Below are 21,197 nucleotides of genomic sequence, written 5' to 3'. Positions count from 1 at the left end.
CAACTGGACTCATACATCGTGCAAGGGATGGAGTTCTGTTTCTTTGGTTTGGGAAGAAAATAAATTAGCAACATAATCGATTGTGAAAAAGCAAATGAAATATATGGCTCTTTGACGGGGTGGGGGCGCTGTGGAAGTTTTCGAACGTTGGATGGTTCGGTTTTTAGTGTGCGATAGCTTCTCCGAAAGACTGCTAACCACTGCTGACAACACACAGATAAACGAGTACGAGAGAAGTGAAGGGAGAGATATTTTCTCCTACCCAGAAGGAATAAAGTTTAAATATGAAGGAGTTGTTTAAATACGAACACACAAATTATAGCTGCTTAAGGGTTTTGCTTCCTCAGCAAAACGTCTGCTATTCGTCTTATCTATCGGAGATATTACAAGCGCACGTAATTGTTTCATGGTCTCTTTAAGAAAACATTTCTTTCTATTGTAGAAATAGTTTTACTTTAGTAATCTTTTTGAGATAAGCGTACTTGAGACATACTGGACAACAGTCTTGCTGTTTGTTATCCGGTTAAATAAGATTCAATGGAAAATAATTGTCCTACAATATTATCAAGATTATATTGCTTTTGTATTAAACCAATTCAGTCAATATTTCTCCGCACAGCAACACCGTCCCGATAAATCACCCCAAATCAAATATGTTCTCTTAATAAGTCAAATCTAAACATCGAGGGTGCAACTCGGAATGAATAAGCTTGCGTATGTACGATTTTATTTATGGCATGCAATCATCAAGGATTTTTGGATGAATCGTTGGGAATTTCCCAATATTAAAGGGATATCGGCTTCCCCCGACTTACGATTGGCAGTGTGCGAATGGTTGGAATTATTGTTCATCCACCCTCATAACCTAAGCATTACTTTCTCATTATCCCTAAACACATTTAATGCAACTCGTATTAACGATGGAAACAATACGCGTAGTAGAATGAGATGCTCATTATTTGTGATCTTGTGGAAACTGGCTTATGGAAAGACGGAAACGAACGAGTTTTAAATAGGCATAGTTAGGACATATTTTGTGTACTTCATTGAATGTATTGATTGTGACAAACGAGAGAAGAAAAAGGAGAAAATTCATGAAAATTAACTGTCACTTCGTCGATTAAACGTTGCTACTCCTTAGCTCTCTGAACATAAGCTTTATCTCAACACTTCGCAAACTAGTTTCTACAGAAGCTTAGGATTTCCGGATTCATCCACGTGTTGGGCGCATTCTTCTGCACTTGCTTCTCTTGCAGCGGTGTCGGACAGTTTCCGTTGAGACATGCTAGCATCCTGATCTTGTTACTCGTTGGTGGTACGCCGCTGTCGTCCGCTTAGATCCTGGTTGGCGCATTTACAGCATGTTTCCTTAACCGTCGTCTTGGCCAAACCGCTCCTATCTGTGGGAGCGCTCGTACGCTTAACGATGTAAATGGGAACATCCAGACAAACGCTGCTAAGATCGGACAGTGAAACAGCACGTCCCCTCTGGGTGAAGTAGTACTGCGACGGAGCCATACCCTGTGTAATCGTCGCGATGAGATGTGATCAGTTTCGGCTTACTGAAGCATGGTTCACATATTACTTACCGTATAATTAAAGATGGCAAGTTGTATCTTTTGTGTTGAGGTAGTCGGCGCCATAGGTATGTGCCTATGACGGAAAACAAAGTAAAAACTCATTGTTTCCAGCAAGCAATCTTCGGTCACTTCGTCAGCACACACGCGCTATGATTTTTCTTTTGCGCGCCTTTGCTGAATTTTGACAGCTCAACAGTACTGCCATACAGTATAGCACCGCAATACGCAGTACCCGATACATCGCGGATTCGCTCGATTCCATTCAATAGCGTTTGTTAGGTACTCTCTGTATTATTTCTGTTTTCCGCATACCTTCAATATGGCAACCGTCACATTGTTTGAAACTGGTGTACGAAATTAATCAAAAAACATTCGAATTTTAGTACATCATCAAATATATCTTACTACATAGTAATTAAAAAAACAAACATTTTTAAGCAGAAAGGCCAGGAAAAGTCACCATGACTAAACACACTTAAAAATGTAACCTCACTGCAAAAGTGAGCTTTTTTTGTACTTGCACAGGCTAGATTGCAAATATTTCTTCTGTTGAAAGTTTTCACAAGCAGGAAAAAACTTTTAAAGAGGATTTGTATTTGCGAAAGGCAAAAATAAAATAACAACTCCAATACACCTCACTCTCACGAGAGTGAATGGGGAAAATTGGCGTTAAAAATGTAAATCCAGGAAAAAGTGTGCTTTGGTACACTATGCAACTACCAACAACACCACCACCAAACAACCAAACTTCGCGGGTGTGAATGAGGAATCATTAAAACTTTCCAACTGCATCCGGTGCGCTTCATCCGGCAGTTTATTACGATGCGCAAATGCACTGGCGGCTCACGACTGCTAGTTACTTTTTCCAATTTTTACGCGTTCACAAGTTGTAGTGTGGAAATCTATTTTGCTACCACGGTAAATTATTTCGATGTGAAAAATGTAACGCTTTTAGCTCGCTGCCTAAAAAGTTTCACCATGTTTTGGACCGAGTTTGCGATCTTTTTTTTCGCTCTCTCTCTCTCCCTCTCCGTATGGTGATTAAGCATGGAAAATTAATGAATGTGTATGCAGGTGCATATATTTTTTGGCCCATATAGTTTTGCCCAAAAACGCGTACTTTTTTGGACGAACGGAATTTTGTAAATCATTGTAATATATTATATGTTTCCATCACGCAAGCTGCATTGAAGAACTGTGTAGTCATTTTCAAAAAAAAAAACAACTTATACAACTTAATTCACACCATTTTATCATTTTTAACATTCACTAATGCTACTTAAATGTTACGAAGCTACCTTATCTCGACTTAATTCACCCACTCAAGTAATTTATTACATCATAGATAATTTAAACAGCACATTTGAAATTGAATGGGAATGGGTGGGAAAAGAATAAAACAAAAATGAAACACTAAAATGCCACCAAAAAAGGAAATCAATTTTCCCGCCAATCGGAAGTAAGCGAGGAAATGATGGTGCAAAAATTGAATTAAATGATAAAATAAAATCTATAATTTATAGTACAGGCTAGGCTACCCGTTCGGTGGTAAATGGTTTATTTATTTTTCATTTACCACTGACTCTGTACTGGGGTTTGAGGGTGAACCTCCCGCTAACCGCACCGGACACGGAACAGGATGTAGTTCCATCTGTTAAGTGTACGGCTCGGTTCTGTCGTAGTAAGATAGTAAGGTGAATCAAACGTTTGGTCATTCATCTTGCACTGGTTCTCTGGCCGACGGCTGCGACGGTGTTATCCTTTTTTTGCCAACTCCTCGCCGTTTAACACTATCTTCTAGACCACAGTATAGTGTGCTGCATCGCCTAACGAATAGCCTAACCGTTGATTGATGGTTTAATTTAATTTTACACCCCCAAACGCTACCATGCTGTGGAGGTTTGTTTCGGGTGCATCCGGCATTGAATCGTCGTCCTTCGCTTTGCAAGCCGGCCCGGTGTGACAAAGTGTAAATTAGATTCGAATCAATTTATTTTCCAATCATCGTTTCGCGTTGAATGCAAGCGATTTGCCGTCATGTAATTGTGGAACCCGTTGCATTAGCACAATGAGAACACATTAAATAATTTAAACGAAATGCGCCAACCTTTGCTTTGGTGTGATTTTGAAGGTAATGTTATTTTACGGCGCTGCTTCCACACAATAGGACCTTGTATCAAATCTCATCTGCATCATCTTCTCGTAGAAAGGACTGACTATCTGGCTAGTAATAGCTGGCATGAGCAATCAATTGATTTGATGATTTAAAAAACGAAGAAATTTGTTTCCCAATCATAAAAAAAGAGTTATTCATTTGTTTATTTTATAACAATTATCAGAAATATTGTTTAGGAGATATAAAATGAAGAGAAGCATAAATATATCCTTAAAGCCAATAACTTTGTCGGCTTAGAACGTTAGATAAAAAACTAGACAAAATTTATATCAATTTGAGTTTCATATTTTTCGCCATTGAAATTTAATTATAATCGTCTTATTTTCATTAATATTTATTTTATTCAGAAGCATCATAGATGAATGCCTCCCTTCACTCATTCCGGAACGATATACTACTCACATTGATTTCAACCGATAATTTTGATTGCTTAGTACACCCTCATGGTAATAAATATTCCGCGAATCCAACCTGGAAATTCATCAAAATATTCTATACTGGCATTTCGTCCCCACACGTTCAATCTGATCGATCTATCGCCATCAAGCGGAGCGCATGGGGCCGAATTCATAAGTATGCCCCGTCGACGCCGCTGATCACTAGTTATCGTAATTACGTTTCGCATAATTTAACAGTGATCGAATGGAAAATTGAATTCTGACCATAATTAGAGCAAAACCGTTTAATTAGGCTATTCCCTGCATGATTCGTAAAGCAGTGAACGATTAGCTGCACTTGTGGATCATTGACCCGGGGATTATGTGGTTTGTTTTAGAAAGAAAAATTGCGTTCCAATGAATGACGAGTGGTCAAATGCAGATCAAAATGTTCAAGAGTACGTAATTATTTAAACCATAATGGCACTAATACTTATTAAGTTTAAATATTTTGTATACTAAACTAAAACTCCTGCAGCGAGCATTTTGCAATAAAAACAGTTGAGAATAAGTTTCATGAGGGACACTCTCTTCCTGCACTCGATCTACGAACGAAAAACGAACTGTTATAAGGGCACAAGGGAAAGCATTTCGAATTCTTACACATACAAGTAACAATTTCTTAGAAACTGCGCCATTTAACTGCACCCGGGAGCTTCAAAGTGCATCCGGCACACTATTTCCGGGGTGTCAATGTCCTTTCCTGTGCACGAACGACATCTTAAGTGCGTTTGAGTGGTTTTTAAAAATTCGTTTCTAGGGAAAGTGTTCCGGATTCCGGTTGCAGCTAGCAAGTTACAGCATGGTTTGGAGCTATAAAGTTACTAAAACTGTTATAGAATTGTTTGAAATATTTGTATATACAGTATAATGCCGTTTATTTGAGGATTATTTGAGAACTCGATCGTAGCCGGAATAGTTGGAAAATATGGACAAAAAAGATTGCAAAATCATTTTTTTCTTGTTGAAATATGACCTTAGAGGTATCATTTTTGAGTAACACGGATAAACAGACAACCAGTTAAAAGGTTCCCAGAAATCTTCATTTTCTTGGCGTAACGACCTCTCTAGACTAGACTCTCTCAGGCTATGGTTAAGCTTCCCAGATATTACAGTAAAATACTTAGCGATTTGGTATAAGTTCCAATATTTCACTGGTTTGAGAATTAAGTTTATATTTTTTTAATAGAAAATTTTCTAAACGTCTTTCACTCCATCACACACCTCAGTGACTGATGAAGCTTCCCGGAGGTCCTAAGCGGAATTGTTTTGTTGGGGCCTCCTGAACTGATGTCGCACTCAGGATTGTGTCCTGGCTTTTTAGGGTGCTGGAGAGGATGCTTCTCTTTCTTGACAAGGCAAATGTCACCATCGATACAGCTTATCTAGATGGATGGCACTTAACAGAGTTGAAATATTTCTTTGATTTGCGATTAGATGTCTGGAAGGTGTTTGAACACACGTATCGATATCGACAGTTCTTTAGGGTGAACAACAACAGCTCGGGAGTAAAACCATGCATTACGGCACGTTAAACGAGCGTTTGAGAAAGCGACCGCTCGCATCGATCATACAATTTCATACCTTCCATACAGTACCCTTCACATGATAAGGTGTGAAATTAGAATCCTTCCAAAAACCCCGCATTACCAACCCTCACTACCAAGAAACTAACAAAATAAACGTAATAAATAGCGAATAAAGATAGGGTAGACACATCAACCCGGTTCACATTTCGTGATTCAAAAATCTGCTTACCGTGACTGCGCCGTCGATCATGCGGTTCCATTTTATGCTTCACACGCATGGTTTGTCAGTTTGTTACGACGTCAAAGCAGAAGGTTATTGAGTCGATTGCACGATTCCATTCCAGTGTCATCTTCGGGAAGGTGCTTATCACTTCCCTCCCCAATCAAGCGGTACTTGTCATCTTTCCCAACCTTGGAGAAAAAGCGGCGGTCTGGGTTTGCAAAATTCCATCACTTTGGGTTCACCTACCCTTTTGCCCGTTTCTGGCGCTTCTCAAATACAAATTCAAACCTAAAATTCCAGCCACATAGAACAAAACTCTGACTCTTCCACACGTTACAGACACGTTGTCAAAGCTCACCGAAAAAGGGCATGACATTTGGTTCCCTGTGTCGAGTTTTTGCGGTCGCAGCACGCAAGCAGTGCTGTTACACAAGAAATTGATTTCGATTTCGTTCCATCGCCATCCCCTTTTCGCGGTGCAATGCAAGGCTCATCGGAAATCGGAATCCTTGAACACCCTGCCCTTGTTTCGCATGTTTATTACCACCATCAACCTCCACCACCACCACCTCAGAATACACTTTTGGCTTACGGAGCATCAATTTTCCTTTGGAGAAAAAAACAAAATCCGCGATATTATCACACAAACACTGGGGTGCGATACTACCCTACCAAATCTGCTCAGCCCTCGATGGAACGGAAATGAGATTATGGAAAATATGCAATCTTCACTTTCACCGTATGTTATGACATCGATCTTTGCCATGGCGCCTTCCGGTACCGTTGGTGCACTGTCTCCGTCTGGTGACTTCCATGTTGTTCGGTTTCGCCTGGATGAACAGCCAACCTGTGCTTTGCAGTTTCGTTTTCTACAGTGGTTTTTTTTTGCAATGTGAGGATATTATCGATAGCGAAAGTGGAAAGACACAGCGTTTCGTCGGAGAATGGTAGCAAGGTGAAAGAGCAAGAGGAGGAAAATTGGAATTGCAACCTCAAAAGGTGACGGTGGAGAGAATGTAATCGACACGAGGTTAAATGATGCTGATGAGGTTGAATACATTGTGGATTTAACTGCTCAGAATCACATCTTCATTTCCTTTTTATTTTCACACGCGTTCAATGATAGTTGATTTAGGAAATGTATAAACATTTGTAAGGTATAGTTTTAATGATATTTTCTTAAAATCACTATTTTTGTTTGGTGTTTCAATTCTAGAAACCTATGAAGTTGGTGGTTTTGTGGATTTATTACCGGTACTATATCCCATCCAGGCCGTACTCCTTGTTTCCTCCTTGTCCTTGTTACTTGTTTCCAAAAATCTATTAGTCTTATACACAGTGTACACATATGTGTACGTCCTGTTCCTTGGAAAGTACGAACGAGTATTGATATGAAGCTGTCATTTCAGAAACTGCACGGATATTGAGACACCCCGATAAAAGGTACCCGGATAATCTGCGCTACTGTACCATACTTTTCAATAAGACATATGTACGGCCAAGCCGTCCTAACGGAAAAAATCATACTTTTGATGGGAAGATGTAACTACTAAAAGATTCACTCACCTGTATGTTGGACGACACTAGAGATGAGAATAACAACTCTTTTTAGTGAGTCATCTCAGAGTGAATGAGTCGTTATTAGGAATCAGCTCGTTTAACGACTCATTTCGGAGTCATAAAAAACCCAGCTTAAACGTATAAGCCACGAGGCTAAAAGGGCCCCAAAATTTTTGGCGCTTCCTCCGATCGGTCATAACGGATGTATGCCAGTGATGTCAAACTCATTTTGGCTTGCGGGCCAGTTTGAAAGCAAAAATTATCTTGCGGGCCAAGATAAGTCAGAAGGGGAGGGAGAAGTCGGAAGGAAATAAAATTCAACAGTTGCTTGGACTATAAAAGGGATGAGACTACCTTTAGACCTTTTAGACTATAAACGGGAGAGCGTATTACTGAAGTGTAAAAGAGTACACACATAACATATACAAATAAATCCTCGATTTTCTAAGCTAAACCTCACTCAAGTCAGATAACAATCGATGTTCTTGTTCTTAATTCGCGGGCCGCATTCAAAGACCTCTTGGCCCGGATCCGGCCCGCGGGCCGTATGCTTGACATGTCTGATCTATGCACTATAGATCCTTTAGTTTTGGGGCCTAATTACCATTCCGATTAGGGCCTCCGAGAAGCTTGATCCGCCACCGCTCCTATGGCTGATATATTTGATATAAAATATTGATATATTTTAATGCCAATCAAACTTATTGAAATAAGTTCCTTTTCACTCAAATTATGCTTTAAACAAAAAAAAGAATGAAAAACAATATTAAAATTAAAAAAATCTAAAAATTTGAAAATTTTCCTCATTTTTGCACCAAGTTTTGCCTATAACTCGGTCGGTATCCAACGGATCGCCAAACTTTAACCTGTGGTCGATAGATGGCACCAATGGCTACATTTTTTTCTTGGACGGCCATGCCCTCAGATGTCTGTGCCAGAATTTATGCGAGAAACCAAGTTCCTTACCCTGTTTGAGAAAATGTAAAATTATCCTCATTTTTGCGCCAAATTTTGGTTATAAGTCGGTCGGTATCCAACGGATCGCCAATCTTTAACCTGTGATCGATAGACGGCACCAATGGCTACATTTTCTTCTTGGACGGCCATGCCCTCAGATGTCTGTGCCAGAAGTTATTAGAGGAACCAAGTTCCTTACCCTGTTTGAGAAAATGTAAAATTTTCTTCATTTTTGAGCAATTTAGCAAAATTTATAAATGTGATATATTTTAATGCAAATTTGTTGCAATAAGTTTCTTTTCACTCAAATAATGCGTTAAATTAAAAAAAGAATAAAAAATCGAAAAAAAAATTAAAAAAAATTTCCACTAGAAAATTTCATAAGGCTTACCCCTTACGTTTTTTTTGAGAAATTTTGCAAAAAAAATTAAATTGATTTATTTTAATGCCAATCGATTGCAATGTGTTTCTTTTCACTCAAGTAATGCTTTAAATAAAAAAAGAGTGAAAAATAATAAAAAAAAATCAAAAAAATAAAAAAAAACGAAATTTCCCTCATTTTTGCACCAAATTATGCCTATGACTCGGTCGGTATCCAACGGATCGCCAATCTTTAACCTGTGGTCGATAGATGGCACCAATGGCTACATTTTCTTCTTGGACAGCCATGCCCTCAGATGTCTGTGCCAGAAGTTATGCGAGAAACCAAGTTCCTTACCCTGTTTGCGAAAATGTAAAATTTTCCTCATTTTTGCGCCAAATTTTGGCTATAACTCGGTCGGTATCCAACGGATCGCCAATCTTTAACCTGTGGTCGATAGATGGCACCAATGGCTACATTTTCTTCTTGAACGGCCATGCCCTCAGATGTCTGTGCCAGAAGTTATGCGAGAAACCAAGTTCCTTACCCTGTTTGAGAAAATGTAAAATTTTCCTCATTTTTGCACCAACTTTTGCCTATAACTCGGTCGGTATCCAACGAATCGCCAATCTTTAACCTGTGGTCGATAGATGGCACCAATGGCTACATTTTCTTCTTGGACGGCCATGCCCTCAGATGTCTGTGCCAGAAGTTATGCGAGAAACCAAGTTCCTTACCCTGTTTGAGAAAATGTAAAATTTTCCTCATTTTTGCGCCAAATTTTGGCTATAAGTCGGTCGGTATCCAACGGATCGTCAATCTTTAACCTGTGGTCGATAGACGGCACCAATGGCTACATTTTCTTCTTGGACAGCCATGCCCTCAGATGTCTGTGCCAGAAGTTATTAGAGGAACCAAGTTCCTTACCCTGTTTGAGAAAATGTAAAATTTTCTTCATTTTTGAGCAATTTAGCAAAATTTATAAATGTGATATATTTTAATGCAAATTTGTTGCAATAAGTTTCTTTTCACTCAAATAATGCGTTAAATTAAAAAAAGAATAAAAAATCGAAAAAAAAATTAAAAAAATTTTCAACTCGAAAATTTCATAAGGCTTACCCCTTACGTTTTTTTTGAGAAATTTTGCAAAAAAAATTAAATTGATTTATTTTAATGCCAATCGATTTCAATGTGTTTCTTTTCACTCAAGTAATGCTTTAAATAAAAAAAAGAGTGAAAAATAATAAAAAAAATCAAAAAAATAAAAAAAAACGAAATTTCCCTCATTTTTGCACCAAATTATGCCTATGACTCGGTCGGTATCCAACGAATCGCCAATCTTTAACCTGTGGTCGGTAGATGGCACCAATGGCTACATTTTCTTCTTGGACAGCCATGCCCTCAGATGTCTGTGCCAGAAGTTATTCGAGGAATCAAGTTCCTTACCCTGTTTGAGAAAATGTAAAATTTTCCTCATTTTTGCACCAACTTTTGCCTATAACTCGGTCGGTATCCAACGGATCGCCAATCTTTAACCTGTGGTCGATAGATGGCACCAATGGCTACATTTTCTTTTTGGACGGTCATGCCCTCAGATGTCTGTGCCAGAAGTTATGCGAGAAACCAAGTTCCTTACCCTGTTTGAGAAAATGTAAAATTTTCCTCATTTTTGCGCCAAATTTTGGCTATAAGTCGGTCGGTATCCAACGGATCGTCAATCTTTAACCTGTGGTCGATAGACGGCACCCATGGCTAAATTTTCTTCTTGGACGGCCATTCCTTCAGATGTCTGTGCCAGAAGTTATGCGAGGAATCAAGTTCCATACCCTGTTTGTGAAAATGTAAACGACTATAGCCTTAGGCTGTTTTTTGAAGTAATATTGCAAAATTTATAAATGTGATATATTTTAATGCTGCAATAAGTTTCATTTCACTCAAATAATGCTTTAAAAAATGAAAAGAATAGAAAATAACAAAAAAATAAAAAAAATATGTTCAACTCGAAAATTTCATAAGGCTTACCCCTTGCCATTTTTTTGAGCAATTTAGCAAAATTTTTAAATTTGATATCTTTTAATGCGAATTTGTTGCAATAAATTTCTTTCTACTCAAACAATGCTATAAACTAAAAAAAGGGTAAAAAATAATAAAAAAATTTAAAAAAAATTCTATAAATTTGCCAATCTCCTAATCAGAGGCGGATCCCGTGTAATATCCTTGCCGATCACACTATCGCGCTTGTTCGCAAATGCAAGTTTGATAGTTAGGCAGAGCGAGAAGTATATTCATTTGGCTAGTTTGGGTATTGTACACATGTATTCCGTTTCAACTCATGTGTATCAAACGTTTCGTTTCAACTCATTTTCGTTTCAACTCACTCGCACATTTTTCGTTTCAACTCTTTTTGCAACTCGACTCTCCACGGCTACATGCTTACACTCATGAGTGAGTAAGTGAAAAAAGAGTCGCTAAAACTCCTCGTGGTGAGTGAACGAAACTCGTTCAATACAACGTTTCAACTCACTATCTCACTCTTACTCACTTTGCACATCTTTAATTGATACCCAGTCGACTGGGAATGGTACAGAGTAACAACGGTATTCTTCTTCTTCTTCTTGGCTTAACGACCTTACAAGTCACGCCGGCCATTTCTGGCTTACTAGATTTATTTTACCACGTAGCCGGATAGTCAGTCCATGCTACGGGATCACATGCACCACCGGACCGCCCGACAAGGGTATTAGTAAAGCCTATTATTAAAAAATATTATTTTTTCTCTTGATTTAAAGAACCACCCGGTATTGATCAAATGAGATTAGACGACTGTATTCATATAAGACCGAACACTTCTAAATCCATTCCTTGCTTGACTGTTGGATGGAAAGTGATGGTTTATGTCACTGTCTTCACAACGTTTTGTGACAATTCAATAATTGCTTTACCCCTAATTATGGCTATTATTATTATTCACCACATGGAATACAAATTTATAGTGATTATAATCATAATTTAGACATTCCCATTCCAGTCAATTGGACACCCAAAATACGAGCATTTATCTTTTTTTTTTTTGCTGTTGTTTCATTCAATGCAGAATCATTTGGGAACCAAAAAAAAAGTACTCCGAAACATGTTGGTTATGAAAAACTTTGTTCATTTCGACCTCATGAACATCATTTCTTCACATGCTGACACTGTGGCAAACCATGGCCACACTTTCCGTCCGAAAGTTGCGCTGGTACAGAATACAATTTGTACATCCATTCATTGCAATAAAATTATTATTTAATGGTGCGCAACTTTACGAAACAGCGCTTAAAACCGGAGGTCCACTTCGAGAACCACTACAACCGAGCCATCAAGTTCAGGCTAAACAGTCTCGAGTTTCAATTTTGTCAAGAGTCGAAACGAGACATCGTTGATGCGTGCCTAAGCTGACCAGCTTTCCGGCTGCTATCGGTGCCGAGGCGGGGTTTTTTTTGCTCACTCGCACACAAGTAACAGTTGGCAAGGTCGACGGTTATATTATTAACATAGAGAAAGTTTTGCACTAAAAATGAACGTAATGGATTTCGTTATTTTTTTTTCCTACCAACGACAGAACCCTATAAGTTTCGCTTCCAGTAAGCCTGTTATGGGAGGAAATAATTAAAATAGAAATGAAATAAAATGTAAAACAATAGAACCACCTAAACTTTCGGGGAACGAGCTTTTTTCGGGTCCAGAAACGTCCAACTTCTGTGTCCGAGTGTTGGGTAGCAATTTCTACAACCCATCAAATCCATTGAAGATAGTCCAACCCCATTGGAAATGGTCACCCGGGGAAGGCTAACCTCCAACCGCAGATGCCTTTTAACGGGGAACTCCAACAGTCATTAATCTGGTTTGCGGTCGAAGATGGACCGAACCAGGCACGGGTAAGGATACGTGCGGACAGATCTCAGGCCTATATGATCCTAATTTTTCACTAAACACAACACCAATGTGCATACCTAGAGCACGCGTTCGAGGGACGGAGTTTTTAGTTAGTTGTGGTTTGTGGGACCGAAAGCTACGAACTAATTTGGCACTAATTTAAGCTCAATCCCGGAAAAGGAATATTAATTCCCTGCCTGCACAATGACGATGGGACATTAATCGGTAGTTTGCCCGTAGACTTTTTTAACTAAATTTCACACTCTGTCCCTTCTACATTGAGGGAAGTTACCTAAGCAAAGCTGGATAGCCTGTTGAGAACTGTGCACGAAACACGCACACAAAGTATTCGCTTAACATTGGCAAGTTTCAACGCCATTATACCGAAGAACAAATACTCCTTGTCGTTAGTTTGTAGTTGCGATGTTGCACAGGAAACTTTTGCCCGTATTCGCCGGGATGGTTAATTTCACGCAAACAAGTTCACTCGACCAAGCAGCAAACTGCTAAGGAAGTACAAGCAATGGCTTGTTTGGCCCCACCGCTTAGAACGTTGCAAAAGCAACAATGTGTTGGTGCGTCTTGATAATTACACTGTAGCGAAAGTGGTAAAAGATGTAATGAAGTAAATTTGCTACAAAGGTATTGTGTACACAACTGCTGCTGCTGCTACAGCAAATGATAAGGTTTTAAATGTTAATATACAGGTGATCCAAGGAGATGGGCTGTCTACTCTACAAACTAGCGCTAAGAGAGGGCCATCCGCGACTTAGAAGTTAAAACTTTGGGGGCTATCTTCTGTAAGTCAATTCAGATCCTGGGATACCAAATTGATGATGGCACCACCAGTAGCGGATTTAACGGTGGGCGGAGTAGTTGGCCGCCTAGGGCCCCGTAGCTTGGAGGGGCTCCGAAATACCCGATATCCAATTTCCATTCTTGATCCGCTTGATCCGCCACTGCGCACTACCTAACAAATCCTGACTTACGCAGGGGTGACATACTGATAGGTGATAGGGTCCTTTAAAAGACTTCCAAAATATTATTTATATTGAGCCAACCCAAGTAGCCAAATTAATAAAAATGCAACCATAACGCTGCTTGCAGGCTGCTTAACGAAAAAACGAACCTTACCCGAACCTTGGGGTCGTTTAAACTGCACACCGTACTCGATGGAACTATGGAGCTTGTTAGTGGTCGGTTAATGGTTCGTTATGGAACTATAAGGTCCATCAATAAGCACACGGTACTCGATGGAACTATGGGGCTTGTTATTGGTCGGTTAGTGGTTCACAATGGAACTACAAGGTTCAACAAGAAGCACACGGTACTCGATGGCATTTTGTTTACAATCCCATCGCTAATCTGTCAAATGTCGGCATCGCAAAACGACGCCATGTGCTCCGAAAAGTGAACTTTAACACGTTGTGTGCCATGTCTATCATTTTTGATAGACAGTGAAGTTTCCTGGGGGGCCATGTGTATCATTTTTGATAGACAGTAGTCGTCATTTTCAAACTGTTATTTCTCCGCGGTGGCTGCACTTTTCTACTTACAACCTTCGGCAAATATTAAGATAAGTCTTTTATGAAACTAATTACATAGTTGGTTTTCGCAAATCTTTAGTCCAACAATTTATAAAAGTATGTTTTTGGGATGCCTTTTTTCGAAAAATCTTAGCGTTTTGTTCATATTGCTGTCTCTTATGTTGCGCCGTTTGATCGTCTGCAGTGCGAGTGAGACAAATATATGCTTGAACAACAGACGGTGGAACGGCGCTTCACAAGAGATAGCAATATGAACAAAACGTCAGATTTTTCGAAAAAAGGCATCCCAAAAATATACTTTTATAAATTAATTTACTAAGGGTTTCTGAAAACCAACTATATAATTAGGTTCATTAAAGTCTAATCTGCATATTTGCCGAAGGTTTTTTGTAAAAATGTGGTATCTCCGCGGAGAAATAACAGTTTGAAATTTACATTTCCTGGGGGGCCATGTCTATCAAAAATGATAGACAGTCAATTTGTACACAAAAACGCCGTGGCCTGCTAGGAAACATCACCAAAATAAGCGTGGCACACAACGTGTTAATAATGCAATGTTTTCCGGTGGAAAAAAATCGGTGGAAATTTAACGTAAACGCGATCAAATGAAAGCGCTGTCGTCTTCTGTGCGTTAATGTAAACGTTTCTTGTGTCGTTTATTTTACCTCAAATGATAAGTTTTGCCTTGACTGCTAACAGTTCCTTATGCCCTCAAGCGTCCACAGTTTCAACGATGTTAAACGGCATCTTTCGACATTCAAAGAAAATATTGTGATTGTGACTGATGTCTGGAGGATGTATAAATGCAACTCCAAGCAGAAATGAGTCATTTTTTCACATTTTCTTTGGTTTTTTGTAATATAATAATATAATAACATTAACAATAATAATAATAACATAATCTTGCGTGAAAATAAAACTTGCATAAATACTTTCTTTAACATTTTGACGTTCAGGCTGCTTAAGGGTCGGTTAAAAGTACGGCGAACTTTGAAGCTGTTTATCTACTGCAAAAGTCGTATTAGAGAAGCGATCTTTAGCGTGCTCAAAATAGCTGCTTAAGATAATTTGGCTATTTGGGAAAGATACCAACCAGTGCTCCTTCAGCCTGAGGAAACTTCTCCAATCAAAACACCTATTAAACCTATCTTGTTTCAGTACGCCTCTGAGACATGGGCTTTATCCAGAACTGACGAAACCCCCCTTAGCTGCGAAACCCTCGAGAGGAAGATTGTCTGAAGTATTTTTGATCTTCTTTTTGTGGAAGGACTATAAAGGGAGCCGCTACAATGACGTGCTTTGTTGTTCCGGTGGGCTTGTCATGTCATTCGAATGGCACCGGAAGACTCAGCCCGTAAAGTTCTTTTAGGTCATCCACAAGGACAGAGGAGGCGTGGTAGACCCAAACTGAGACGGAGCGATGGAGCACTAATGCATCCTTAGACGACGGTGCTTGATCATAAGCGGTTTAAAGGATTAGAGGGCCAAGACCGCAAAGATGTTCTGGCGCCTGATAAGTAAGTAAAGTATTCAGGTGATAATTCAAGAGTTTTGATATTTACTACGATAATTCTACCAACACTGTTGTATATTGCTCTGTTTCACCTACTAAACTCATGAGGAATAGATCTCGTTTGATCAACAGATACCTTAGCATTAAAGCGTCAAAGTATGCATTACGAACTTAAAAAATCCTAACAAATTAACTTAATTTTGGTCATTTTCTATACAATCAATAATAAGTAATTTTATTGGGAATACAATTAGAGTTAAGAAATATGCATCAACACTATTATGAAAGTATCATTAAATAATGCATTGTAGATTAAAAGTAGCATCATTATTTTTTAAATTAATTTTAATAGTGTGTACGCTTGCCAAAACAATAAAATAAAATATAACACTATCGTTGTTTCTTGTAAAAAATAACAATTTTGTGCTACAGTTTTAAAACAAAATGGTTCAATTGAAAAATTAATCTATTGATATCTCTTTGGAAACCGTTCTTTTACACCTATTTATGAATTTTAAACATTGCTGTATACTTACTTTTCATCTATCAGTCTATAGTTAATTAGTTTTTTTTTGTTGGTATTATACTGCTTAATCATGTTTTGTTTTGTTAGTATTATTTAATTTCTTATTTGTTTATTACCTTATTTATTACTGTTTAAAATTTAAATATTTATCAATATGGCCAGGCCGTTCTATCTGAATAAAAATAAATAAAAATAAAAATTCAATTTTATGAATTTGATTTGCTGAGCTAATCAAAATTCGAATGATAAATGTGAAACATGCTCTTATGGTTAACTCTTGATTGAATTTCCCCAAAACATGCTTATTGTAACGCAATTCAAGGCAATTTGTAAAATCGCAACATATTAGCAATAATTCCTCGAACAGGTAATAAAATCTATTTTCAGTGATGAAACTCGTTAAAACACATAACCACACACTTCTAGCCAGCCAGTAAATAAGCCGGCAAATATCAGCGAAACATCATAAGGGATATTGAAACTGCCTGAACTGGTAGCGAATTCCGAACGTGAGACCACAAATTTAATTTCCACGTTACCCCTGCTACGTTATAGCGGCCGCTCGAAAGTGTGTACTAAATTAACGATTAATTAATTATTCAATGCCACCACATTGCACATTAACATATAATTTTCCATCCGTACTCACGGATTGGCGATGACGGTTTGGCCTGAAGGTGCACTAAGTTAGGTGAGAAAAATCTTGAATAATTCAGCGCCCCTACAGTTTGGCGTTTTGGGGCGGCGATGATAAGAGTGTGTTGCAGGCGTGTTGATTAAAGGTCGATGTTGACGAAACCGAAGGGTTTTTGGCTTTTTGGAACATAGGTTCAATTTCAGTTCAATTCGAGTGCGATTTATTTCTTGACTGCTGTGACTGCTTTGAAATGCTCATAAAACTCATAGCTGATGCACTTATTTTTGGTGAACAAAAATAAAACGATAATTATTTTCCTATAATGTAATAAATTTCTATAGCTCACTCAGTTTGAAGGCTCGGTATCGCCTATTAATTATTTTCTCTTTATTACCTTTACCGTGTTCTAGTTTCTTTCTAGTTTAGTGGCTAGGATGCGATGTACTACTTTAGTTTTAACATTTCCAATTAAATTGTTTAATTAAACATTACCACAGCTGTACATTTATGTGTAAAGGTAGGCAAAGTTCACGGTAAAACCTAACTTTAGCTCAATAGCAAACCAAATGTGGGTGCTCTTAGATACGTCTATTAAGTCCATCTGTTTTTACATTTAATACGATGTCCTAACACACACGCATAGGAAAACTGTTCCATCGTCACAGTTGAAACACAAAACTTACCACCTTACCTTTCATCCTGGAATATTATTCTGCGGCTTTGTTTTTTTTGCAAACTCTTGGTAAGCTTTCAATTCCACACGATGGAATGCAAGAGCGGCAAGGTGCGCATAAATCAGTATGGAACGGTGACAATCTGAAATGGAATGCGACGCCGAGAAAGGATAAAGTTTGCATTAGTGTAATCATTAAAAAAAAACCCCTCCGCTGCATAGAAATGCACTAAGAACTTTTGCAAAAGATTTGACTTGCGTGCTTTCAAGCGTAGCCGTCTTTTTACGCGTTTTTTTTTTGTTGGAAGCATTTTTTAACAAATTTAAAGTTTGGCGCCAGCAGTGCACTGATCCGTAACGTTCTACACTCAACCGCCGGAGCGAAAAACGCGTTGTAGTGATCGTTTCAGTTGAACGTCAACGCTGCTCATGCATGCGAGCGCGACGAATTACTAGGAGGAAACTTTTCACGGACAATAAAATCCTTTTCCAACCAACTTTTACCGGGTTGCGCTTACGTTAGTGTTGCCGTTGCATTTTCGTTTGGACTTGACACGAACCATGCTGGCGTAGGTGGGGGTAGGTTTACCTTGTTTAATATCTTTATAGAAATGGTTTTAATTCCTTGTTCCTGTTCACGGATCAGTCGGGCTTGGGTAAATTGTTTTAATCATTCAAAAGATAAATAGGAGAGAACAAAGAAATGTTGGAAGAAATTTTTTGATCGGATAAGATGTTATAACAACAAAATAATAATAGTCCAGTTTGAATTGAAACAAAATAAAAGGTAAAATAAAATTGCAATTACACAAGTTATTCAACAACATTGAAAGATTGCGTATCTTTCCAAGTCAATGAATCGTGCCTATTTAGGATTAAATCTCTTGTTCCGCCTTGCGATATGCAAACCGCACTACATCCGGTAGAACCGGTTGGCAGATACTACTGGTGAGTGCATCCGATCGGAGCGGGATAGTAGGTGCGTAAACACATTACTAATTAATATGTTTTAGTTATAATAAAGAAGTGATAAAGAACACGAAGTGATAAACGAATTCCAAACCTGCCCTTAGTACGTAGCGTACATTTCCGTTTTTCAGATTTGAAGATTTGACACAGAAAATTGATCTGAAAGATCTGAATTGATCTTTCTATATATTTACAATCAGATGCTAACCTTTCTCTAGTTAATGGGTGTGTACGATTTTTTTTACGTTTTTCAAATTTAAGAATGATTGTCATCGCTTAACGACAGGAATGAAGGACTTTTTTCCCAATTTGGTTTACTTCGAAACGGGCTTTGGTTTTGTAGAATGATTGTAAATTTCCTGTAAATTCGTGAAATTTAGTTTATTTAATTGAATTATTGGGGACGGCCCGGTGATGTATGTGTATGTATGTAAGTCTAGTTAGCTAGAATTGCCGACATGGCCTTAGAGGTCGTTAAGCCAACAAGAAGGAGAATTTAGTTATCGGTTTCCATGCTTGTTACTTCATAAACATCCTATATACTAAATGACCTGACCGAAACAATTGTAATCCTTTTACTAAACTGTATAGCCTTATAATTTATACATTACAATTTAATTTTGATGCATAATCTTGTCTCCTTTGACACCAGTACATCAAACCGTTACCGGTACATTTCCTTGCAGCTTCCAAAAATCCTTGACTCATCATCGATATCGCCATATTTTGTTCCTGCTTCTATCATTTACGGCGCTGGAAACGTGCTCTTTCGCACCGTATATTAATCAACCATAACCGTATAGAAGATATGGACTAATCACACCAACAAAAAGCAATGTTTAATCTCTTTGTTGCCAAAGAATTCAATGTTATTCCTGCAATGATTTCTAAGTTAATACTTCGTAGGTTGGATACTGTTATGTACCATGTGTTTTAATCTTACCAACATCAGCCTCCTCCTGTGTGTTGTCTCGTTTAATGCCGTTTTATGATGTTTTGATAAATTTTCAGGACACGGTTTTAATAGGCACCAAACCTGTGCCTTTTCCATTGGAACATTATACGATAAACCATTTGCAGGACGCAATACATAAACACAAAACAGCTGATCAACAAGGATTATTTACCGACCATGCTGTTTGACGTTAAGTAATATTATTTTCGAACATGAAGGATGCAATTTGAAACTTAACGGTAATTTGGGATGTGATTCTCCAGCACTGTGAGCAAAATGCTAATATCGACACAGAGAAAAATCTTTGAGACGTGTTTGAACGACAAGAAGCATCTGATTCCTTGATTTATTGAATAACATAATTGGGAAAAGGAATTAATTATTCAACTCATATTCACCACACTAGTTCACAAAACATCCTCTAGAGGCGCAGGCGTTGTAAGAACTGTCAAAACAATCATCGATTGAAAAAATCAATAGCGGTAATTCAGTTGTAAACAATGTAGCACTTTCTGCGATGTTCCACGCGTGAGGCAAACAATTCCTTGGCATTTAATTAGCGACGAGGTCCTTCACGTAAAAAATAACATATCGTTAACAAACGTCGTGCTGAATCATCATGTTGTTAAAAGACATAAAATTCTCCTGGTCCGGTTTTCTTCTCTTTAGAGGAAACACGTGTACACGCTGTATTAATATACCACAAGTAAACGAAAGTTCGATCCCATCAGGCGTAGATATGAAAAGGCGTGCTAATTGTCTACGATTTTCTAATTTTCATTAACAAAACACTTTATTGAAACGTAGCCTTTTACCACGTTTATTTCAATAATAATAGGTACTTCAAGGTACTCAAACTACTCATTATTCCGCAGCTGAGACCAATTCTTCTTTCAACAAAATTGAAAAACAAAACTAAACGTCTATAAATACCAAAAACTGTACATAAAGCAGTTATTTTTAAGGTCATTATCGATTGTGAGTTAATAGTCAAGTCACATTCAGCAACATTTTTTGGAAAATTATAGATAACCATTAGCAACATTCTCCAAAGTATCAGTTTGGAGCGGAAACTAAACTCCAGTGAACTTAGGCATATAATAACAGTAAATTTAAGTTAAACGAATCTCGTAAATTAAATATTTCATAACGGCAGTGCAGTCAATCCAACCCTGATGCCATTTGCGTGCAAGCTTGTGTGCATTCTACTGTGTGTACAACTGTTTCGGTGCTGCATGACTTTCAGTTCACCCCTGAATTATTTCTTCCTCCGGTAGATATACAATTGCAATAGAAAAACGGAAATTACGAGACACATTTACACAGTTTCTTTACAATAAAGGGACGAAAGAAAAGCGTCGTTTTATAACCAACGCAGAGGATCATGTGTTCTGCATTTCCTACTGCAAACTACCATCTGTTTCAGTACTTTCAATGATTTAGCCTACATTCACCTTATATAAACTATGCATTTTAGAAAGATTACACAGTTGTTTAAAATATAACGCTACTTTTTGTGGGATCTACAAATATCTTTTACCAAAATATTTGTAACTTAAACTTTAGCTGCATTTTCAAAACACGCTGCTACTCTCACACATCAACTGTGGTACCGGTAATCAACTGTGGTATTTAACTG

The 21,197-nt window shown here is 38.1% G+C and overlaps 1 protein-coding gene across 1 annotated transcript; it reads right to left on the bottom strand.

Moving 5' to 3' along the window:
• Positions 1–1,045: 1,045 nt before the first annotated feature.
• On the bottom strand, positions 1,046–1,762 carry LOC125767108 (uncharacterized). The gene is made up of 2 exons (XM_049433375.1): positions 1,590–1,762; positions 1,046–1,521 (listed from the first exon to the last, which is right to left on the bottom strand). The coding sequence occupies exons 1-2, from the start codon at positions 1,680–1,682 to the stop codon at positions 1,303–1,305; spliced, it is 312 nt and encodes a 103-aa protein (XP_049289332.1). The 5' UTR covers positions 1,683–1,762; the 3' UTR covers positions 1,046–1,302.
• Between the last annotated feature and the right edge of the window lie 19,435 nt (positions 1,763–21,197).

This window comes from Anopheles funestus, chromosome 3RL (assembly GCF_943734845.2).
Source record: "Anopheles funestus chromosome 3RL, idAnoFuneDA-416_04, whole genome shotgun sequence".
NCBI lineage: Eukaryota > Metazoa > Arthropoda > Insecta > Diptera > Culicidae > Anopheles > Anopheles funestus.
The sequence above is the reverse complement of the archived record's forward strand: the minus strand, read 5'-3'. Positions and strand labels throughout refer to the sequence as shown.

Coding starts and splice junctions, on each gene's coding strand:
- LOC125767108 (XM_049433375.1), bottom strand. CDS start 1,682: ATGAGTTTTTACTTTGTTTTCCGTCATAGGCACATACCTATGGCGCCG. Junction 1,522..1,589: donor TTGCCATCTTTAATTATACG/GTAAGTAATATG, acceptor ACGATTACACAG/GGTATGGCTCCGTCGCAGTA.